This window comes from Cynocephalus volans, chromosome 5 (genome assembly GCF_027409185.1).
Source record: "Cynocephalus volans isolate mCynVol1 chromosome 5, mCynVol1.pri, whole genome shotgun sequence".
Lineage (NCBI taxonomy): Eukaryota > Metazoa > Chordata > Mammalia > Dermoptera > Cynocephalidae > Cynocephalus > Cynocephalus volans.
In genome coordinates, this window is record NC_084464.1 from 120,021,660 (window position 1) to 120,045,405 (window position 23,746).

Consider the following 23,746-nt stretch of genomic DNA (forward strand, 5'->3'; position numbering starts at 1 on the left):
AGTCCAGAAAATGTGGATTTTAACACTTTAAAAAATTTTATTTTGCCCTAAGGAAACACAGTTAATCAGAGGTAGATGCAATGCAATTCCTAATGTGCTTTTTTTTATTAAGCTACCTAATAGTAGCCACAAATCCCAAATGCAAGTTATTACAATGGCATCTAGCCCACATCTAAGTTAGAACAGTGAAATGTGAAACTGGGAGAAAGTAGTTCTTTTAAAACCCAGAGGACAGGGCTTATAGCTATTATCAAAATGACTGAGAATAACAAATGCTGGCAAGGATGTGGAGAAAGGGGAACTCTTCCACATGGTTGGAGGGACTGTAAATTAGTACAGCCACTATGGAAAACAGTGAGGAGTTTTCTCAAACAACTACAGACAGATCTACCATATGATCCAGCAATCCCACTTCTGGTTATATACCCAAAGGAATAGAAATCATCATGTCAAAGGGATACCGCTGCACTCACATGTTCATCGCAGCTCTATTTACAATAGCCAAGATATTGGAACCAATCTAAATGTCCACTGACAGACAACTGGGTAAGGAAAATGTGGTGGTATATATACATAATGGAATATTACACAGCCATAAAAAAGAATGAAATTCTGCCATTCACAGCAACATGGATGAGTTTGGAGAAAATTATGTTAAGTGAAATAAGCCTAGCACAGAGAGAAAAATACTGCATGTCATCACTCACAAGTGGGAGCTAAGAGAGAAAGAAGGAAGGGAAGTCCAACACACTGGTATGTTGGATTTGCAGAGGGAGAGAGAGACTTAGGGTTGTGGGAGGGTTGGGGGGGATTGGGGAGAGGTTGGGTTGGGGATACCACATGGAATAACTGTATTTTGAGGTGGTTAGCATGCTGTTAATATTGATCTGCTCACCACATCTTGGGCACAGGTGCTGACAGTCAGCTCTGTGCCCCATGAATATGTATAATCAATAAAAATAAAATAATAAAAGTAACTTGATTAATTAAGCTTCTTGGCAGAAAAATTTAGGGCTTTTCCACCAAGTTTGTCAGTTATAACATGTTGGATTTTTTCTTTGTTATATTTGAAGCCAAAGACATAATATATATATTAGTTCCAAAGTCAATTTTTATCTAAATAAATCTTCTGTAAAAAATAAAATTCTAATGCAGACTCTAAAAAGAAAATAAAGCACATAAAAAGATTTTTGACATCATTTGTTATCAGGAAACTATAAATCAAAACCACAATGAAGTACCACTTCATACCCACTAGGATGGCTAGAATCAAAATGACATAATATGTGTTAGTGAGGATGTAGAGAAATTGGAACCCTCGTAGAGGATGGTACTTCAAAAAGTTTATGGAAAAATGGAATCAAAAGATAATACGAATCTTTACACGAACTTTTTGAAGACCCCTCATAGTGCTGGTGGGAATGTAAAATGATGCAGCCCCTTAGGAAATAGTCTGGCAGTTCCTCAAAAAGTTAAACATAGAGTTACCATATGACCCAGCAATTCCACTGATAGATACATACCCAAAAGAAGTGAAAACATATGTCTATGCAAAAACATGTACAAGAATATTTACAAAAACACCGTTCTTAATAGTCAAAAGGTATATATCCACAGAGACACTATTCTTAAGAGCCTAAAGGCAGAAACAACTCAAATGTTTATCAACTTATAAATGGATGAATAAAATACGGTATTAACCATAGAACAGAATATTATTGGGTATTAAAAGAGAAAGTATTGGTACATGCTACAACATAGCTGAATCTAGAAAACATTATGGTAGGTGAAAGAAGTCAGTCACAAAAGATCACAAATTAGATAATTCCATTTATAAGAAATGACCAGAACAAAGATGTATACAGAAAGAGAAAGACTAGTGGTTGCTTGGAGCTGGGAGAAGCAGTTGGGGATTGACAGCTAATGGGTTTCTTTTAGGGGAAAATGAAAATTTTCTAAAATTAGATTGTGATGATGGTAGCACAATTCAGAGAATATATTAAAAAACATTAAGTTGTATACTTTAAACGGGTGAACTGCATGATAAGCAAATTATAACTCAATAAAGCTATCTTTTTAAAGGATATAGTGTACGGTTTCTGAGTAGAAGAAAAATAGCATGAAGAAAAAATCTAGAAGAAAGAAAAGACTTGAAAAAAGCACAACGGAAAGCATACAATGTGATGATAAAAATGCATGAAAATGTAACAATCGCAGTAAGTAAAAATCCACTCAAAAGATAAGCACTGTCCAAATAATTTTTTTTATCCAGCCAAATGTTTACAAGAGATACATCTAAAATATTAAGTCCTACTTTGGCATTATCCTAGCTGCACAGGGTCTGAAGATAATTACAAGAAAGAATCATATAACAGTAACTGTCAAGAACATGAGAACTGTACCTCAGGTACCAGTATCTACTACTTGTAATCTACTACTTGTAAAATCCCGAACTACTTGATTTTATTCTTTATTTCTTAATAATAGTGAGAAAATTTTGTTTCCCTTCAGCTAAACGTATGGGCTATTCTTTCAGCAACTGTACATGACAGAAATAATATGCAATTCTGGGCAAATCTTAGTTCTTCTTTTAACATCTAATCATAATTATGAATCACCTTGTTTTCTTGACTATTTTATAATTTCTCATTTGTTTTTTGTGAGGCCACTTCAAGTCCTATTAAGATAGAAAAAACTTATTTGTTGAAAATAATTATAGAAAACTACCTTCCACAAATCAGGCAGTTCCCAAGCCCTTTTTGTACATTGTCTCTTAGCAACCATTCATAACAAACTAAACAACTTCTTTTTACATGCTTATAAAAGCAAGATGAAAAGCTGTTTTAAAAAATAAAAATGCATCTCTGATCTTCAACCAGATTATTAGCAACTTAATTAAAGGACAATCTGAGGTATGGCTTGAAGAGGTTAATAATTCAAAGCAAAACTCATTTTAAAAGCTGGTCAGAAAAAAAAAAGCTGGCAGAAAAAACAGCTCCTTTTTCTATTTACAAAAAATTTAATATTTTTTTCTTGCCTGCCTTTTAAATTTTCATTCAACTGTACCATTTTCTGGAAATCTCACACTAGTTTCCAGTTAAGATTAAGTCTCGTCAGGCAGTTAACGCGCAAGGAGCCTAAATATCATTTCTCTCCTACAAAAATTTTTACAAACCAAACTCTAACTTGACCTTTTAAATTATGGGATGTGATTTTTGAAAATGCAAAGTTTCCTAGAAACAAAACTATTACTTTATGACAGAATAGACAAGAAATTATCATTTGGTCCTCTATCTACCTGCACTATTTGGGGAGATGTGAAGGCATTAATTGCTTTCCTAAGCCCACAGCTGCATGCCTGAAGAGCCTTTCTAGATCAGAGGTCCATGGGTTCATCACACATCTCTAAAATCAATTGAATTCAGCTAAGATTGGTCAGGTTCAGGCATTTATTCTCTATCAGGCCAAAATCAAAATGATAAAAAACAAGAATAAATGAATGATAAACACCAAAGGTAAAAATGAGATCCATAAAGATAAAAAATATACTCGCAAACAATTTTAATTTCTGCAAACTTACTGACATTACACACCATGTTTAAGAAATTAAAATTTAAATATTTCCCTAACAAGAAAATTAAGTGAAATTATAAGCAAAGGAAAATGGTTATTTTATTTACAAAAGAATGCAAATCATAATTTTTTGAACACTGCCTTGAAATTATTTAATTTTACAAGCAAACAAAAATGTTCTACGCATAAACTTTGACCTACTACCATATGCAAATAAAGAACTGAAGTTCATGGAGGCTAAATTACATGACCAAGCACAGAGCACAAAATAGAAACCTGGTCTCCTGTTCCTCAGTCTTGTGTTACAAATACTATCCTACATTACACCTCTCAGGGCTTCTTTCCCTCTGAGTTTTTCCTTTCCAGTGTGGGCATAGCACAGCGGGGTTGAGAACAGGGCTTTTGTATCCATATGTACTCTACCAGTAAGTTTTATATTTTCAGGTACTTTCATGATGGTCATTACCGTTCTTTCTCTTCCAGATATAAGACTCCCCTAAGCATTTCTTGTTAAGGCCAGTCTGGTGGTGATGAATTCTCTTAATTTTTGCCTGTCTGAGAAAGACTTTATTTCTCCTTTACAAATTGTAGAAAGAAAAGAAGAATAAGATATAGTGTTCTATAGCAATATAAGAAGACTACAGTCAACAACAAATTACTGTATAATTTCAGGCAGCTAATTGAGAGGACTTTGAATGTTCCTTGCACAAAGAGGTGACAGTTGTTTGAGGTGATTTATACACTAAATACTCTGATATGATCATTACACACAGCATAAACTTATCCAAACACCACACTGTACTCCATAAATACATACAATTATCATGAGTCAATTAAGAAAAATAAATTTAAAAGAAAACAAAATTCAGAAACAGACATAGATTAGAAGTTACCAGAAACAGGGTAAGGAATAATGGGAAGTTATTGATTAAGGGGTACAGAGTTTATGTTTACGAAGATGAAAAGTTTTGGAAATAGAAGTGGTAGTCATACAACATTGTAAACATAATTAATTCCATGCAACCGTAGTACATTTACAAATGTTTAAAATGGCAATCCTTATTTATTTTTTTACCACAATAAAAAAAAATTTTTTTTTAAATAAAAAGAACAAGGCTTTTGGAGTTAGACAAGAGAATCTCAGCTCCACCACTTGAATAGCCGTGTAACCCTAAATATGTTATTAACAAAGTTTTATTTTTCATCAGTAAAAAGAAAATTATTGTATTTACCTCATAAGGATTCCTACAATGAAATTTTTAAAAATAAATCATATATAAAGTATACAATCTTATATTGCAAAAATTTGATAAATATTTTTATTAATGTTAAGGCCAACTGACCAACTAATCCACTGATATCTGGAAGTCATGTTATTGGAGTATCCATTTACTAGAGACCTGAAAGTTCCAAAGTTGCAAAAACATACTATTTTTCACCAGTGAACTGTTAGTAAAATAAAAAAAGCATAACGGGTTAGAGAATGATCTAATTATGATTCACCTCATCTGTTAAATGGGTATACAATTATACCTAATATGTAATTTTTTAATTAACAATTATGTAAGCATCTTATTATGCCTTGTACACAGTAAACGCTCAATAAATGTTAGTATCATTATAATCAAAAGGTTAAGAGGGGGCTCTCAATTTGCTTAAATATTACCAAGGATGTGGGCTAAGCAGAGAATAGCTGAAATAAGATTGTCATGTCTTAAAACTGCATAAATTTGGTGTTGTGCACATATGGGTTCAGCATTTTAACTTTCTACTTTGGTATATGTTGGAAATTTTATGTAAAAAAACAAAAAGAAAAGAAAAGAAACATAAGAATAAGAACAAGAGGATATTTTACATTAAAATGAGACGTCTTAACAAAATCATTTGGCAAAGTAAACTGATGAAACCTAATCACTGTAATAAAATACATCAGCAAAGAAGAGAAAGCCCCTGGGAAATTTTTACGTCCTCTAACATCCATGGTTGTCTAGAGCTGGGGAAATGAGGGGTATGGGGATGATGGCTGAGGAGAACGGGGTTTCTTTTTGGGGTAATGAAAATATTGTAAAATTGAGAGTGGTGATAGATGTACAACTCGAAAAGCCATTGAATCATACACTTTAAATGAGTGAATGGTATGGTATGTGAACTACATCTCAATAAAACTGTTTAAAAAGAAAGAATGTATGGTTTACATCTCCTAATTATCTCCCGAATCATCTCATTTTCTCCCTCCCCTATCTCTTTTTATGAACAAGTCACCATCAGCTCCTATTGCAACAGCAAGTGGTCTCCTGGCATCCAGTTTTGCTTTCTTGTGATTCATCCTCACACATTGACCACAATGTTTTTTGACTTCCCAGACTTTGACCAAGCTGTTTTCTTGGCCTGGACTCTACTCCTCCCAAACCCCTTTTGCCTTGCTAGTTCCTAGTCACTTTTTGGGCCTCAGCTTAAACATCACTTCTGCGAGGGGGTCTTTCCCCTAATACTCTAGTTCCTCTGTTGTCTACCCTTACCACCCACCCTGTGCATTTCACCTATCACACTGCTCATCTTATTTTATAATAATTATTTACTGCCTGCCAGTCCCACTAGATTTTATATGTATAATAATTAATGTCTGTTTAATTCCTAACCCATAGCACAGTACCTAACACATAGTAGATACCCAATAAATATTGTCTAAATTAACAATAAATTATTAAACAAGTCCTTACAAGGCCTTAGTTTTTTCATAAGATATAACAATGTACCAAATGATAACTTAAGTTTCTACCTTTCTATGATATATCCCCAGGATGACCTCAAAATTTATAGTGTTCAACAGCCCTATTATTTCCTAGTAGAAACAACTAACTAATGAAGATATGATTAAATTGAAGCTCATTTTTATCAGTCCCACCAATTTGAAATAAAGGAGGTTAATTAGACAATAAAATTGTCTCCAATACAAATTAGCAGTTGGGAATTACCAAAAGAAAAAACTTAATTAACTCTATCTGTACCTTTTTTTTTTTTAGTAAAATATATAGGTAGGCTTGAAAATTAGCCCAAAACAGACTGTGAAAAGCTATATTTAAAAACACAGATTTTTTTTTTTTTAAAAGATAAATGAAGTGCCTGAGAGCCTGCCTATCAGGAGCCACGTGATACAGGAGAGGAAGACTGTCCTGTGAAAGGTTACGGAGCCAATCCTAAGCAAAAAGTAAGGTTGCTCAGGCTCCTTCCACCTCAGGGTCCTGTACTTCTAGCTTCCTCTTTCTAATTCCTTCAGTCACTCAACTCTGGCACCACATTTAAGTTATGCTCTATACAAGTGCTGCATACTTCAAAAACAACTCCCTCTCAAACTAGTTTCTTTGGCAACCACAGGTATTTACATGGCCTCCCAGTCTCAGCAAAGAAAACCTAGGAAAAAACTGGCAATCGGCTGAGATAGATTATGTTATAATTTGGTAGTGTTAAAGACACATCTATCCTCATGTCATAGATCTATTTTCTACCAACCTGGAATCTGACACCCATGAACAAATCACCACAGCTAAAAAGTGGCGCTGCTAATGTTAAATTAGTATCTCAACTTCTTAAATATAAAAATCCCACTCCCTTATTTAACATTACGTAAACTCCGAAAATACCATGGCTAAAAGCAAACCACTCAATGGTAATTTTAGAATATTTTTCTGTACTTCAGTCCCTTCCCTGCTGAGATTCTGATGTAATCTTCTCCTCCATTTTGATCTCCTTGTAATTATGTGCCTCTTGGAACAGTAAGTATTCAATAATCATTTACTAAATGAATAAATGAATGAACCTCTAAAAGCTCCAGGTTAGAAAGAGGAGAAGTACCACTATTTATATAATAGTTATTTATAAAATAAGATCTTTGTAATTCATATAGCATTTATAGTCTGATTTATTTTACCCAATATACACCTATGGATTATAATTTTCTAAAGAATTAAAACAAAAGTACATTAAAATAAAAAAGAATACAGGTTATTATTTTTCAGAAGATTCACAGGATACTCTGAGGATTTTGTAGTGGCCCAGAAGCATTACTTGGAACATCAGTTATAAGCAAACAATACTAAATGGCAGGGGTAGAAGGATGGGGGGAGCCTGACTAGATAGGACTATCCAATTTAATGTTTGATTACTTACTTTACAGACATACTGTTTACTTAATGTATCGTTGAACTTAAATAAAAATTATGCTATGTACTGTGATCTACACCCAAAAACTCAAATTCACATTTAGTATATACAGATACCAATTCAATCAGAACTGTCTTTAAGACAAACAGAAATAATGAGGTAAATCAGAACCCAAAATTTACTATTACAGCTTAAATATTTGAATTATATAATGTAAGCATAATATTATTACTTAGAAAGATTAGCCAAACTCTAGAAGCTTGTAGTAAGATAGGTTCTTTCCTCCTGAACACTCAATTTCCAACTAAACTTTATATATAAAAGACTGATGTAACTGCACTCTTCTACCTGCAATAACTACCTCACCTACACATAGGTGGCCTAGCAGCAAACTATGCTATAGGACTCCCAATCTGGAATACTCTTATCCAAGGGAATGTCTCCTCTTCCCACCTAATTAAGTCTGAGAACCTGTACCTCAAACGCAATAGGAGGAGTAATTCTAGGAGGAATTACTGACATAATTTCTTTTTTTCATTCTCCACCTGTGCAAAAAAATTCTTTGGAATTTCAGAAACTATACAACTAAAAAATCCTTCCTAACCCAAACCTTTACACCCCATCATACCCACCTTAACTAACTTTCTCTTTGCCATAAGAGAATCTCACTGCAGTGAAACTCTTATCATACTCAAAGTTATAAAAGGGGAGTGCTCATGGTACTCCCAAACTGACAGTAAAATAATTTATCATAGACATAATGATATTGATATAAATTTCTATTGCATATTAATACTAAGTGGGCTGACAGGAGCTATTTTGAGAAATCAGTATTGTTTTCTACTGGGAAATACACAAACATACACGTACACTCAAAAATCTTAGAAAGGAAACCCTTCACAAATTATAGACTGTCTGATTCCAGTGCTGTCCAAGAGAAATATAATTCGAGCCATATATGTAATTTTAAATTTTGTAGTAACCACATTATAAAACTAAAAAAAAAGGTAAAATTAATTCTAATAATGTATTTTACCCACTATATACAAAATATTATCATTCCCTCATGTAATCAATATTTAAAAGTATTAATAAACTATTTTTCAGTTTTATAACAAGTATCCAAAATCTAGTGTGCATTTTAAACTTACAATACATCTCATTTTTGACTAGGTACAGTTGACGTGCTCAATAGCCACTTGTTACTACTGGCTACCATATTAGACAGTACAGCTCTATACTGTTGTTTTCCATAATACTGTCATGCACCGCTTAATGATAGGGCTACATTCTGAAAAATGTGCCCTTAGACAATTTCATCATGTGTGAACATCATAGGGTGTCCTTACACAAACCTAGATGGTATAGCCTAAGGCACACCTAAGCTATATGGTATAGCCTACTGCTCTGTCCACTGTTGTATACATGGTCTCAGTGCTGACTGAAATGTTGTGGTGCTTCAAATATCTCCAGAAAGGAATTTACAGTGATTGCATACATATTATATACATAGTATCAAGTATAGTAAGTATGTAAACTTAATAAGAGTTACAGTGGTTGCATATGTATTATATACATAGTATCAAGTATAGTATGTAAACTTAATAAGAGTTACTCATCAACACCCACAGGGTATGTAAATCATGTACTTATTTAATACATACATTGAGGTTTTGATAATAATCAATCTTTTAAGAACTCAAATGCATTATTCACACATTTCACCTAAAAATTATCACAACAAACCAAAAGAATGCAGCACTTCACACCACAGCCTCTGAAATCAAGAAAAAATGTATACCTTCCTTCAAACCAAATAGTAACAGTAATAAAGTTAAAGGCATCTAACTAAAATATTCTGTAGATACACTCAAATTATATTTGTTAACAATCATACAAATTTCAGGTATATTATTTAAAAATTAAAATAATTATATGCCATGGTAAATGTCCCTTTTTTTTTTTGGCAGCTGGCCAGTAAGTGAACTTGGTGTTACAAGGCTGTGCTCTAACCAACTGAGCAACCGAGCTAACTGGGCATCCCCAGTAATTCTCAGCTGTGGGTTGTACGACAAAAACATTTTTAGGTTATTCTGTAATGTATGGAATTTTAAAAGCATAGATTTGTTTAATTTTATAAATGACAAAAATATGAACACGTTATAGACCTATGATTAACAGATAACAGAAAGGTCTATATAATCAAAGACCAAATTATATAAAGCACATTCACCTGACTCTGATATGAAATAATCAACTACACAGCATGTCTTAAAGCTGATATTATGTTATAAATATCAACCTATTAGTTATGTTCTAAAGCTAGGCTATTCTCAATATTCATTAATCCTCCACAGTGGTTATTTCCCTGATCCCTTTATGTTTAACTGATATGCCATGAAGCTAACCCAACAATGAAAAACACAAGTTTGTAAATTAGATGGACTTATAACTTGGTGAGCATACCTATCAAAGAACAGAGAAAGTAAGAAACAGATGAATCATTCCCATAAGGTGGAAATCATGAAAACTTCAGAAAAATATAAACTCACAAAGGAAAACATTCACTAATTGGAATAGAGTGTTACATCCAAAAACACAGCAGGCTTTCCCTTCTAAATAAATAGTCCTCATTATACCCGCTAAAACAATGTCCTATATTCATGCCGTATTTTAATGTAACTGATTTTTTTTTTAACAGGAGTACCCTTCACCTCTCCAATCAATAATAAATGAAACGGATATCATTCATCACCAGCACCAATCACTCAAACCACAATTCTGATTCATTTTCCACAGAAGTGTCAAGCTTCTGTTCTTTACTGTCAGTCTTCCAGAGTCCTACTACTTCATTATTTTTATCCACAATTCCTTATACTCCTTATCCTTTTCTAGAACTACTGTCCTATTTTGCCCTTTGTATCCAAACTCTGACATTACTTTATCCATAGAGAATAGCCTCTAACACTATCTAATATGATTATGTCTTAAATGCAATGGATTCTTTATCCATTACGATATTCTGAACAGTACTGTGTAACATACCAGTGAAATCACTCATTGTTTCATGTATTAATAAAAAAAGAACTGGCAGGGGAAGGAGCTGAAGTTCAGTTTGGAGGTAATGGCGAGAACTAATGGAAGTTAAAAAATTTAACATCTTTGCATCAACCCAATTCAAGGAAAAAGTGGAGATCATGCTCTTCATCCCTAAAAGATTACAGGAACTTGTATTTAACACTTGATGAATTATTCAGCAAGAAAAGCAGTGATATTTGCTACTGCTAACAAAAAAAAAATAGTTTTAAATAAATTCAAAGAATATAGAGAAAGGCAGTTTTCTAAATAGCAATAGAAAAGGTGAGTAATTATATAATGATACATAGCAGAATCAAAGAGTTTTTAGAGATCACGAAAGAGATACTATTATAATCATCTTCTCAATGAGGTATTTTCAGTTCTTTTGCTAGGCATTATCCTGAAAAGGCAGCATCCCAGTCCTGACACTGTGTGGCCTAGTCTGGAGGTAGGAAGGGAGGGGTTTTTTTTTTTTTTAAGCTTTCTTTGGCCAAACTGAGGAAGAAATGTTCTCAGCTGGACCCAGATTAATACCATATATTCTACTGAGGCAGAAGTAACTGACTGTAAAAAGATTATTAATATTGAGTTTTTAAATCAAAACTTCAAAAAGCTAAAGAATTTGTTTCTGGACCTAAAGTAAATTTGGGAGAAGTCATTACACAGGAACAAAAGTTAAGACTACGATTTGCTAAAAGCAAACAGCTTTAAAGTAACACTAAGAAAATCCCAGAGCATCCACACTGGAACTTTTAAATCCTCAGACCTGTTATCTTTCCCACATCACTCTCTCCTCAAAAAAGTTAACTTTTAAAGTTCATTGATGAGACCAAATAGCTAAAAACACATTTAAAAAAAAAAAAAAAATTCAAATTAGTTCTCCTGCTTTATTTTCAACTCAACTTAGTTCAAATTACTCTCCAGCACTTTTTTATGCCTTTCCGTTTAACCACATAGACTGTAAAGATGGCGATGTGGCTTGTACGGTGTCTCCCATAAAGATACACTAAAATTTTAACCCCTGGTACCTGGGAATGTGACCCCATTTGGCAACAGGGTCTTTGCAGATGTAATTCAAGTTAATATGAGGTCGTAGTGGATTAGGATGTGCCTTAAATCCAATGACTGGTATCTTATAAGGAAAGAGAGAGATGTGAAGGCAAAGAGGAGACTCAGAAAAGGAGGTCATGTGAAGGAAACAAAGACTAGAGTTAGGCTGCCACAAACCAAGGAATACCAAGGAATGCCGGCAACCACCAGAAGCTAGAAGAGGCAAGGAAGGATTCTTCCCTACAGACTTCAGAGGGAGCATGCCCCTGCCAACATCTTTATTTCAGACCTTTCATCTCCGAAACTGTGAGAAATAAATTTCTGTTGTTTTAAGCTATCCAGTTTGTGGTAATCCATTACAGCAGCTCTAGGAAACTAGTGTAGGGGAGTACAGGTTAATAGTTATGAAGCTGCTTCATATGTATACTGGGAAGTGAACAAGTAAATGAATAGTAGATGACGAGAGGTTTCTCACTGTTAGAGAGGGAAGTTATAAGATAAGCAAGGGAGAAAGGCTAAATCCTACTGTTCTGGATTAGAGTCAAAGACATTAGAATGAACTCATGTTTAGCTTAATATAGACTCTGATGAACAGACACAATTACAGATATATATGTATACACAGGTTAGTATATATACATACATAATCTAGCTTTGTCCTCTAAGAAAGCCTAGAAGCAATGACATCTTAGTAGTAACAAGCACTTTCAACACTCAGATCTTGATTTCTCAATACCATTCTCCAATAAAAGGAACGAGATCTCATTTGGAAAAATGACTGTTTCAAAGGCTAGGGGAGAAAAAATATATCATGAGCAGGGGGCATCTTAAAGTACCCAAAAGTAAAGAAGTTCTTAAAAAACAAAAGGCGAAGGGATGTCAAAGTATCACAGGAGCCAACCTGGAAGAGTTCCCAATGACCAAAGCTAGAATAACTTAAACAAAAACATAAATATTATTGGATCACTACCCAAAATACAAAATATACATATCCCATATTGATATAAATAAATAAACAAAATGACAGAAAAGAAATGAGTCTTTCCTATAGAAGAATCCCAAATACTACATGTAGATATTTACCCCTCCAGGATGTAAAACTTATAGTACCCCCACCACGTATTTTGAGTTTGGGTTCAACTTAATGAATTGCTTCTAAAAGGTAGAGTACAGAAAGGATAAAATAATAGTTTTACACTGGAGAAAATGGGCAAACACATCATCACCAAGTGATCAAAGTAAATATCACCAGTGATGTCAAATGAATATCATGTATCCCCTGATATGGTGCAATGAAAATAAAACCTTTTCATCTTTGTGGTATTCTTTCCAAAAACCTACAGTCCCAGTCTCATTATAAGAAAACAACAGACAAACCTAATTTGAGGGACATTCTATAAAATGTCTGACCAGTTCTCCTCAAAACAAGATTTTTATTTAGAGTCATAAAAAAAAAACTATGGTGGATAGATGAAAAAGACATTTTTTCCTATATAGTCATCCTTCAGCATCAGTGGAGGATTGTTTCCAGGACCAGCTCCCCCCAATATCAAAATCCATGGATGCCCAAGTCCTTTATATAAAATGGTGTAGTATTTGCATATAACCTATACACACCCTCTCATACACTTTAGCCCTAGGTTTCTTATAATACCTAATACAACGTAAATGCTATGTAAATAGTTGTTATACTGTATTGTTTAGGAAATACTGACAAGGAGAAAACTCTATACATGGTTTCATACATTTTTTAAAAATATTTTTGACCATGGTTGTTTGAATCCATGAATGTGAAACCCACAAATATGGGAGGCCATACTTTCAAAAAAATGGGCATTTTATATAAAACAAAGATAAGACTCTAAAGGTTGAAGAGAAGGTGGCAAACCATCAAGGAACCCTAAGAAGCAAGAAACAAGATGATGGTGAGTTCCCCAGGTTTTCTTTTTGCCTCCTATCTCCTAGACTTCAAGATCAAGAATCTAGCAACCCCAAAATACCAATGGGCAATGTCCAAAAAAGCCTCAACAAAAGCTTATTCTTACTAGCCAAAGGACAAAAGGACAAAGAAAGAGGGAGCCTGACAGAAAGTTTTCAAACAACAACCATTCTTTACCAGCCAAACACCACAGAAAATACTGTGACCCTACCAAACAGGGCTGAAAAATACAAAGAAAAAACTTATAAAAAGAAAAAAGAAGAAATACACAATTCCACAATTATAATTGGAGACTTTTTAAGACTTCTCTCTCAACAACTAATTGAACAACTAAACAGAAAATCATTAAGAATATAGAAGAACTCAAAAACATCAACAACCAACAGGATCTAATCAAGATTTAAAGAACACTCCACCCAACAATAGCAGAATATACCTTCTTTCCAAGTGGCCACAGAAAATATACTAAATACACCATATACTGGGCCCTAAAACAAATCTCAATGAATTTAAAGAATTGAAATCACAGAGAGTGTTTCTGATCAAGATGAAAAGTAGAAATTAATAACAGAAAGGCAGCAGGAAAATCTCTAAACACTTCAAAACTAAACACATTTCTAAATAATTCTGGGGTGCAAAGAGGAAGTCACATAGGAAATTCAGAAAACACACTGAACTGAAAATGAAAACACAAATTGTCAAAATTTATGGAACACAGCTAATGTAGTTCTGAGAGGGAAATGTATAACACTAACTAAATGTATAACATTTCAAAAGAGGAAAAGTCAAGTCAACCTAAATAATCTAATCAATCAAAATAATCTAATATCCCACCTCAAGAACGTGGGGGAGGGGGAGAGCAAAATAAACTAAAAGTAAGCAGAAAGAAGAAAATAAGAAGCAGAAATCACTGAAAATGAAAACAGAATATAACAGAGAAAATTAATGAAACAAAGAAATGATTCTTCGAAAAGATCAGAAAAACTAACAAACTGCTACCAAGAGTGAGAAAGAGAAAAGGAAAAAGTGACAAATTACCAATAATAGAAATGGAACATTGATATCACCAGAGCCTGCAGACATCAAACAGATAATAAAGGAATGCTATAAAAAAATACATAAATTTGACAATTTAGATGAAATAAACCACTTTCTTAAAAAGCAAACTACCATAACTCATCCAATTTGAAACAGATAATCTGAATTGCCCTATAACTATTGAGAAAATAGAATTCTAATTTTAAAATTCTGAAAAAAAAGAAATCTATCAGCACAGATGGCTTCATTGAAGAATTTTACCAAACATTTAAAAAAGAATCAACACTATTCTACATAATCTCTTCCAGAATTCATTTTAAAAAGCTATTATTAACCCCAATATCAAAACAAGAGCATACCAAAGGAGAAAAACAAAGAAAGAAAACTAAAGGCCAATATTACTTATGAATACATGAAAAAAATATTTAACAAAATATGAACAAATAAAATTCAGCAATATATAAAAAGAATTATACACCATGACCAAATGGAGTATTATCATAGGCATGGAAAGCTGGATCAACATTTGGAAAAAAATCAAGCAATGAAATCTACCACCATTATCAACAAGCTAAAGAATGAAATCACATAGCAATTCATGCAAACAAAGCATTTAAAAATATTCATCACTCTTCATGATAAAAATCCTTAGCAAAAATTAGGATTAGCAATTCCTAGGAACTTAGCAATTCCACAAATTGATGAATGGTATCTACAAAAAATCTACAGCTGATAGCTATATGACTGGTTCTTAACAGTGAAAGACTGAATGCTATATCTCTATAATCAGGAACAAGACAAGTAAATCCACACTTAGTACTCATCTTCAACATTGTGTTGGATGTTCTAGCCACTGTAATAAATCAAAAGAAATAAACGGCACACAAATCAGAAAGGAAAACCATCCCTATAAACAGATGATGTGATTGACTACAATGAAAATCTTAAGGAATCTACCAAAAAACTCCTAGAACTAATGAGTGAGTTCAGCAACGTAACAGGAAACAAGATAAACACACAAAACTCAAATGTATTTCTGTATTGTAAATGTATTCTACGTATTCTATATCTATAACACATCAACAAGATTAGAAATAAAATACCTTTACAATTGTTCCAAAAAATGAACATGTAAACTTAACAAAATATGTACAGAACAAGTATGTTGAAAACTATGCAACACTAGTGAACAAATCAAAGATCTAAACAAATGGAGAGACATACCATGTTCACAAATTGGAAAATTCAACAAAGTGAAGATGTCTATTCTTCCTCACTATGAAATTCCTATCAAATTCCCAACAAGATTTTTTGTATTCTTTTTTGTATGAGATTACTCTAAAGCTTATATAGAAAGATAAAGGAACTAGAAGAGCTAAAACAATTTTAAAGAAGAAGAAAGTGGGCATAATCACTCTACCCAAAAATAGATTAGGCAAAATAAACTGAAACTTAGTCTATGTTTCACACTGAGTAGTATGGATTAAGTTAGCAAGTCTGAGTTTGCCACACCCTGCACATTCCAAGTAAGGTTTGGCCCTTGTCCAGCTCCTAGGAAATAACCTCTAAACCCTTGAAATGTCCTGCCTAATAAGAATATCCTTGTTTATGTGGGGATGTTAGGCCATTCCACATAGTCTGCGTTAATAATGTGATTTATGGTGGGGGCCTTGGACAGATTAGTATGAGCTGGAGACTAAAGTCATCCATGCAGGCAGTCAACCACTCCTACATAACCAACCTACAAAAAAAAAAAAAAAAAAAAAAACCAACTCTTGACACTAGGGCTCAGGTAAGCTTGCCTAGTTAGCAATATTCCACACATGCTGTCATACATCATTGCTGGGAGAATTAAATACTGTCCACACAACTCCACAGTATAGTGAGTTTGGGATTGGTGTCTCCTAAATCCTGCCCTTTTCTGCTTTTCTATCACTGATTTAAATCTGTACCCTTTGGCTATAACAAACCATAACCATATGTATAAAACTTTTCTAAGTTCTGTGATTCTTCCAGCAAATCATTGAGTCTAAAGGTAGTCTCAATACACACACTCATATAAAAAAACTAACCACTCAAAATGGATCATGGACTTCAATATAAAACATAAAATAAAACTTTTAGGGAAAAAAATAGAAAATCTTCAAGATCTAGGACTAGGCAAAGAGTTCTTAAACTTGAGATAAAAGCATGATCCATAAAGGGAAAAACTGATACACTGAACTTCAAATTTAAAAACTTGTGCTCTGCAAAAGATACTGTTAAGAGTATAAAAAGACAAGCTACAGAGTGGGAGAAAATATTTGCAAACAACATATCTAATAAAGGATTAGTATCTAAAATATATAAAGAACTCTCAAAACTCAACAGTAAGAAAGGAAACAATATAATTAGAACATGGCCAAAATACATTTAGAGACATTACACTGAAGAGAACAGAAAGATGGGAGAAAAGCACATGAAAAAATGTTCCACATTATTAGCAATTAAGACCAGGTTTTCAGGCCAGCATTTAAGAAGCTTAGAAGTCACCACTCCATCCTAACAAGTAAAAAGGTGAACAAACTAAAAAAAAAAAAAAAGCAACATCTCTTATGTCCTTAAGAGACATGAGATCACAGGGCAAACCATTACCCCCCCAAATGGAAAGAGCAACAGGCAAATACACAGAGTTACAACTTACTGGAGAAGAAACCCAAGATCCAGGCTTGGATAAAAAAATCTAAATTATAATCAACAACTTGCTGGAGGCTCAGAATGGACAATTCTGAGGGTTAAAAACTCCAAGGGCACTCAGTCATAGGGGGCCACCACACTTTTGGGAGTTTTATTTCCAGGAGATTGACCTGATTCTCATAGTGAATATCAGAAAAGGATATCCTTATGCTTTCAGTAGGGGAAAGGGAAAATGGAACCATTTTGACATACATCAGAGCATTGTTTTTCTTTATAGGGTCTGCACGTAGGAGAAACTATTTAACCAGAGCCTAACCTGATATGGTTTTATCAGACCCTAACTGACCACTGGTAAGAGAAATAAACCAACTCCAGCCCACTCTAGCCTTCCACATGGGAGGAAAGATAACCCCCAGACCCCTTCAGCCTTTCTGTCCCACTGAAGGTGGTTGCTATGGGTTGGACTGTGTACCTCAAAATTCCATGTATTAGAAATTTAACCCCCACTCTGACAGTGTTAAGAAGGTGGGAAATCCTACTATGAAAATTGAAAGGTGGGGCCTTAAAAAGGTTATTAGACTGTGAGAATTATGCCCTAGTGAATGGATTAATCTACTGATGGTTTAATGGTGGTTATGGGTTTGGTTCTGATGGCTTTAAAAGGACAGCCAAGTGAGGAGGTTAGTCTCTCTCTTGCTTCTGCCACCTTGCCATGTGATACCCTGCATCACTATAGAGCCATCACAAAGATGACCCTCACCAAGTCCCTGGAATTGTGACTTCCCAGCCTCCAAGAAACTGTAAGCAATAAATATTGTTTCTTAAAAATTAGCCAGTTTCAGGTATTTTGTAATAAGCAACAGAGATGGACTAATACAGTGGTGAAAACAGAAAAAACTCAGAAGCATTAGTAAAGTCTACAGCCCAGGGACAGAGGCTCACTGAAACACTAATCATGGGACTATAGAACATTTCCCCTCCCCCCACATCTTACCACCACATTAGCAAAGGACTGTTATCTACTGTTCTGTTTACCTAGTATGTCATGACCACCTTCCAAAAAAAAAAAAATTACAAGGCATACTAAAAGGTAAGAAATATAGCTTGAAGAAACAGAACAAACTTCAAAACTAGACCTAGATATGGCAGGGATATTGGAATTATTAAACCATGAATTTGAAACAACTATGATTAATAAGCTAAGGGCTCTAATGGAAAAAGTAGACAGCATGCAAGAACAGATGAATAATTTAAGAGGGATAAAAATTCTAAGAAAGAATCAAAAAGAAATGCTAGAGATCAAAAACAGTCTAACAGAAATTAAGAATGCCTTTAATGGGCTCATTAGTAGACTGGACCCAGATAAGGAAACAGTCTCTGAACTTGAGGATGTGTCATTAGAAACTTCTAAAACCAAAAACAAAGAGAAAAAAAAAAACTGGTAAAAATGGAACAGAACACCCAACAACTGTGGGACAACTACAAAAGTGTACCATAACACCATTCACAAAAATTAATTCAAAATGGACTACAGACTTAAATGCAAAACACAAAACTATAGAACTCCTAGAAAATAACACAGTAGAAAATCTAGATGACCTTAGCAATGGTGTTCACTTTTTAGATGTAATACCAAAGGCACAATCCATGAAAGAAACAATTGATAAGCTGGACTTCATTAAAATTAACAGCTTCTGCTCAGAGAAAGACAATGTCAAGAGAATGAGAAGCCAAGCCACAGAATGGAAGAGAATATTCACAAAAGACACAACTGATAAAAGACTATTATCCAAAACATACAAAGAACTCTTAAAACTCAATAATAAGAAAACAAAAAACCCAATTAAAAAATAGGCCAAAGACTTTAACAGACATCTCATCAAAGAAGATATACAGATGGCAAATAATCATATAAAAAGATGTTCCACATCACAAATCATCAGGGAAATGTAAATTAAAACAACAAAATATGACTACACACCTATTAGGATGGCAAAATCCAAAATATTGACAATACCAAATGCTGGTGATGATGTAGAGCAACAAAACTCTCATCCATTGCTGGTGGGAATGCAAAATAGTACAGCCACTTTGAAAGACAGTTTAGCAATTTCTTACAAAACTACATATATTCTTACCAAACAATCCAGCAATCACACTCCTTGGTATTTACCCAAAGGAGGTGAAAACTGATGTCCACACAAAAACATGCAAATGAATTAGTTTACAGCAGCTTTATTCATAACTGACAAAACTTGAAAGCAACCAATATGTACTTCAGCAGATAAATAGATAAGTAAATTATGGTACATCTAGACAATGGAATATTATTCAGCACTAAAAACAAATGAGCTATAAGCCATGAAAAGACATAGAGGAAACTTAAACGTATATTACTGAGTGAAGGAAACCAATCTGAAAAGGTTACATACTGTGTGATTCCAACTATATGATATTCTTGAAAAGGCAAAACTATGGCGATAGTAAAAAGACCAGTGGTTGTTAGGAGGTGGGGAGAGGGAGGGAAGAATAGGAAGGGCACAGAGAATTCTTAGGGCAGTGAAACTATTATGTATTATATATAATGGTGGACACATGTCATTATACATTTGTCCAAACCAATAGAATACACAACACCTAGGAGTGAACCCTAATGTAAACTATGGACTCTGGGTGATAACAACATGTCAATGTAAGTTCATCAACTGTAACAAATATTCCACTCTGGTGGGACATGTTAATATTGGGGGAGGCCGTGCATGTGTGGGTCAAGGGGTATTTGGGAAATCTCTGTTCCTTCCAATCAATTTTTCTGCTGCTCTAAAAACACTCCTAAAAAATAATGTTTATTTAAAAAAGGGAGAGAGAGATCACTACCACAATGAGGTATCACTATACTACTATTAGAATGGCTAAAATTTTAAAAACACCAAATGCTACCAAGGATAAAGAGAAAACTGGATCACTTGTACAAACACTGCTAATGAAAATGGTACAGTCACTCTGCAGAGCACTGTGATGGTTTCTTTAAAAACTAAACATGCAACTACTACACAACCCAGCAATTGCACTCCTGGGCATCTACCCCAAGAAATGAAGAAATATGTTCACACCAAAACCTGTACACACACATTTATTGCAGCTTTATTCATAACAGTCAATAACGGCAAACAACCCACATGTACTGGAGACATCACACTTTTAAATGGTCAAACAAAGTGTAATCTCTCCAGTACCACCATTGCTGAATACTATTTATCAATAAAAAGGAATGAACTGTTGATACATGCAATAACCTGGATTAATCTCCAGAGGAAAAAAAGCCAATTACAAAATGTTACATACAACATTCTTGAGATGACAAAATTACGGAAATGGAGAATAGATAAGTGGTTTCCAAGAGTTAAGGGGGAGGAGAGTCAGGAGAGAGAGAGAAGTGGGTGTAAGCAACATGAGGTATATGAAAATGTTCTGTATCTTGATCATATCAATGTCAATACCCTGGTTGTGATACTGTATTGTAGTTTTGCAAGATATTACTATGGGAGGAAAACAGATAAAGGGTACATGAAATCGCTCTGTATTATTTCTTAAAACTGCATGTGAATCTATAATTATCTCAAAATAAAAAGTTTAGTTAAATGAAAAACCTATAAGATGGCTAGAGGGACAATTTCATTTGATATATAGCAACACTGAACACTGTTAAATATTCAAACACTATAATCATTAGTTTAGAACAATAAAACATATCCCTTGAATATTCTTATCACAACCATTCATATGTAAACACTAAGAATTTTAGTTCACCTTCAACACTGTCAGAACAGGAAGTTCCAATGCCGGTGTCTCCACTGTCAGAAGCTACACTATGTCTCCTGATATGGTTATTTCGATGGTTAGATGGAACAGTTGTGGCCTGCCATAGTGATTCATTCCCAGGTAACCATGCTGATGAATAATCTGAGCCTACAAAGGAAAATATGCAACAGTTAACACATATATGTATAATGTCCATCAATCAGTAGGCAGAAGGTTTTTTTTCACCTTCTGAAAAATACATTGGTTTAAAAGGTTATTTTCTACCCAAAATAATTAAAGATGATCAATGAGCTCTAAGATTCAACAAATAAACTTATATACCACATGCATATCAACTCAATGCTGATTCTGCAGCTTTCTCTAGCTGAAGAAATCTGTTTCCCACTTCTGGGAATTGAACATGTATTGCTGAAATTAAAAATGTTAAATCTGTCTATGTATTTACTTTCAAATGTCAACACTCTACTCCGGAATATTTGTTAGGTAGGCACCTACAATTCCAGATACAGGCATTTGCTGAGAATTGGAGACCGGGGAAAGTCTAATTGAATCATACTACATGACAACATGCTCACAGATCAAAAAATCAATTTTTTTCTACTATATCCTAATCACTTAAAATTTAAAATTATTTTGCATTATTCTAATAAAGTTTATTTTATTAATTATCTTCTAATAAAAGTTTAACAGCACAGCATTTTCCTACTTTTAGCTCAATCTGCCCTTTTGATTACATTAAACTTTATTTTTTAGCTATGTCTTTTCAATGTTCTCTCAATGTTTATTTTCACCTTCTTGTCCTTTTTTTACTTAATTTTTATTTGCTTTTTTTCTGTTTTACCCATCATTTTACTTCATCCTTTTATTGTCATACAGTGCCACTCAAAACATATGCATGGACCATTGCCAGTCTAAACTATTTGTTACAAGTTAAGTAGAGAAATAAAGAATAGCATTTATAAATTTGTACAATAATTAGAAAAAGCAATTTTAAATCTGCTGAATTTAAAATAAAAGCTGTAGAAGTATATATCATTACGGATACCTAACATAATGATTCTCAAATTAGGGCCCATAACTTATTCATGGAAGTTAACAAGTTCTCTACAAGAATTCTAGGCTTTCATTTCAAATATGATCCTTAAAAATTAATAAGCACATAACAGATTATCTAAATAGCTACCTTAAAACAGATTTATCATCTCATAATTTCAATGCCCCCATTTGTGGTTTATGCTTGCAATTGCAGCTGCTTCTTACTAAAAGGCAAATGACATCACTGGGCATAATATCATGATTTGAAGCAAGACAGCTTTACAGAATTATCCAGTGACACCCTATTGAAACTGGTACGCAAAGAATGCTGTGTCATTTTTAATCAGTAAGGATCACAAAATGACAAACGTGCATAAAATTAATTACACCATTTTTGACCACACTTAATAATGTCATTCTCTATATTAATATTAAAATCAAAATAAGATTAATAAAACCAGACCTGAAACTATTTCATTCTATCATACTGATCCCAACATTAATGATTTAGTTTTAATAAAACATTATGCCATATTAATATTATTTTGAATCTTTAAATATAATTCATAAATTAAATTTGGGTTTTATAGATATATAAAGTATATAAGCAGCCTTAAAAGCCAGGTACATTTAAATTAACAACTCAAAATTTTAAAATATTAGCCAAAGATAAACTACCACCAGCTCTGAGGTCCACAACAACCACTTAAAATTTTGGAGATTCCAGAACTCTCAGAATAGGACTTACTTTAATTCATTTGATTAAACACTCTCACATTAAAGCACCAGATGAAGGTACTCTGTCACCAGATCTGTTCTAACTCTGTTCTGTGATCTGTAATCTATAACAAAATGTTTTTTTCAATCAGATAATATCCCATCTAAATGAACTCAAAGTCCTGTCTAAACCATTATCAAGAAGGGCAACCAGCCCACTACTTTCTCTCACAAGGGCAAATCTATTAGTTGGAGAAATTTTTTTTAGGAACACCCAAGAAATAGCATAAGTAGGCTGGGAGTACATGTAAATGGAAATAAAGATAAGAAAAGATGTCCAACCTCACTAATAATGGGAGAAATAAAAAAGCCAATAATGTTTTTGGATTTTTAAATCACATTGGCAATTATTTAAAAGACTGGTGTCAACACAGTGAAGGGAATGTTCACATACTTTTGTAGCCATGTTAATTGGTACAAACTTTCTAAAGTAATCTGGTAACAAGTATCTAAATTTCAGCATAAACAAGAACTTCTATTGGGAATTTATCCTAAAGAAATATCAGATAAGTACAAAAATATATAAGCACAAGGACACTCCTGACAGCACTACTTAAAATAAATCTCTAGAAACAATATCTGTAAATTACTTGATAA

General features: G+C 33.6%; 1 protein-coding gene across 3 annotated transcripts in view; it reads right to left on the reverse strand.

Annotated features, from left to right (window-relative positions):
- CEP85L (centrosomal protein 85 like) overlaps positions 1 to 23,746 on the reverse strand; it is a 143,575-nt gene that overhangs the window by 106,648 nt on the left and 13,181 nt on the right. For all 3 annotated transcript variants that reach the window (XM_063096999.1, XM_063096998.1, XM_063097000.1), the window contains exon 2: positions 21,326 to 21,484. In XM_063096999.1, coding sequence (XP_062953069.1) covers positions 21,326 to 21,484 — 159 coding nt within the window. The remainder of the gene's footprint in view (positions 1 to 21,325; positions 21,485 to 23,746) is intronic.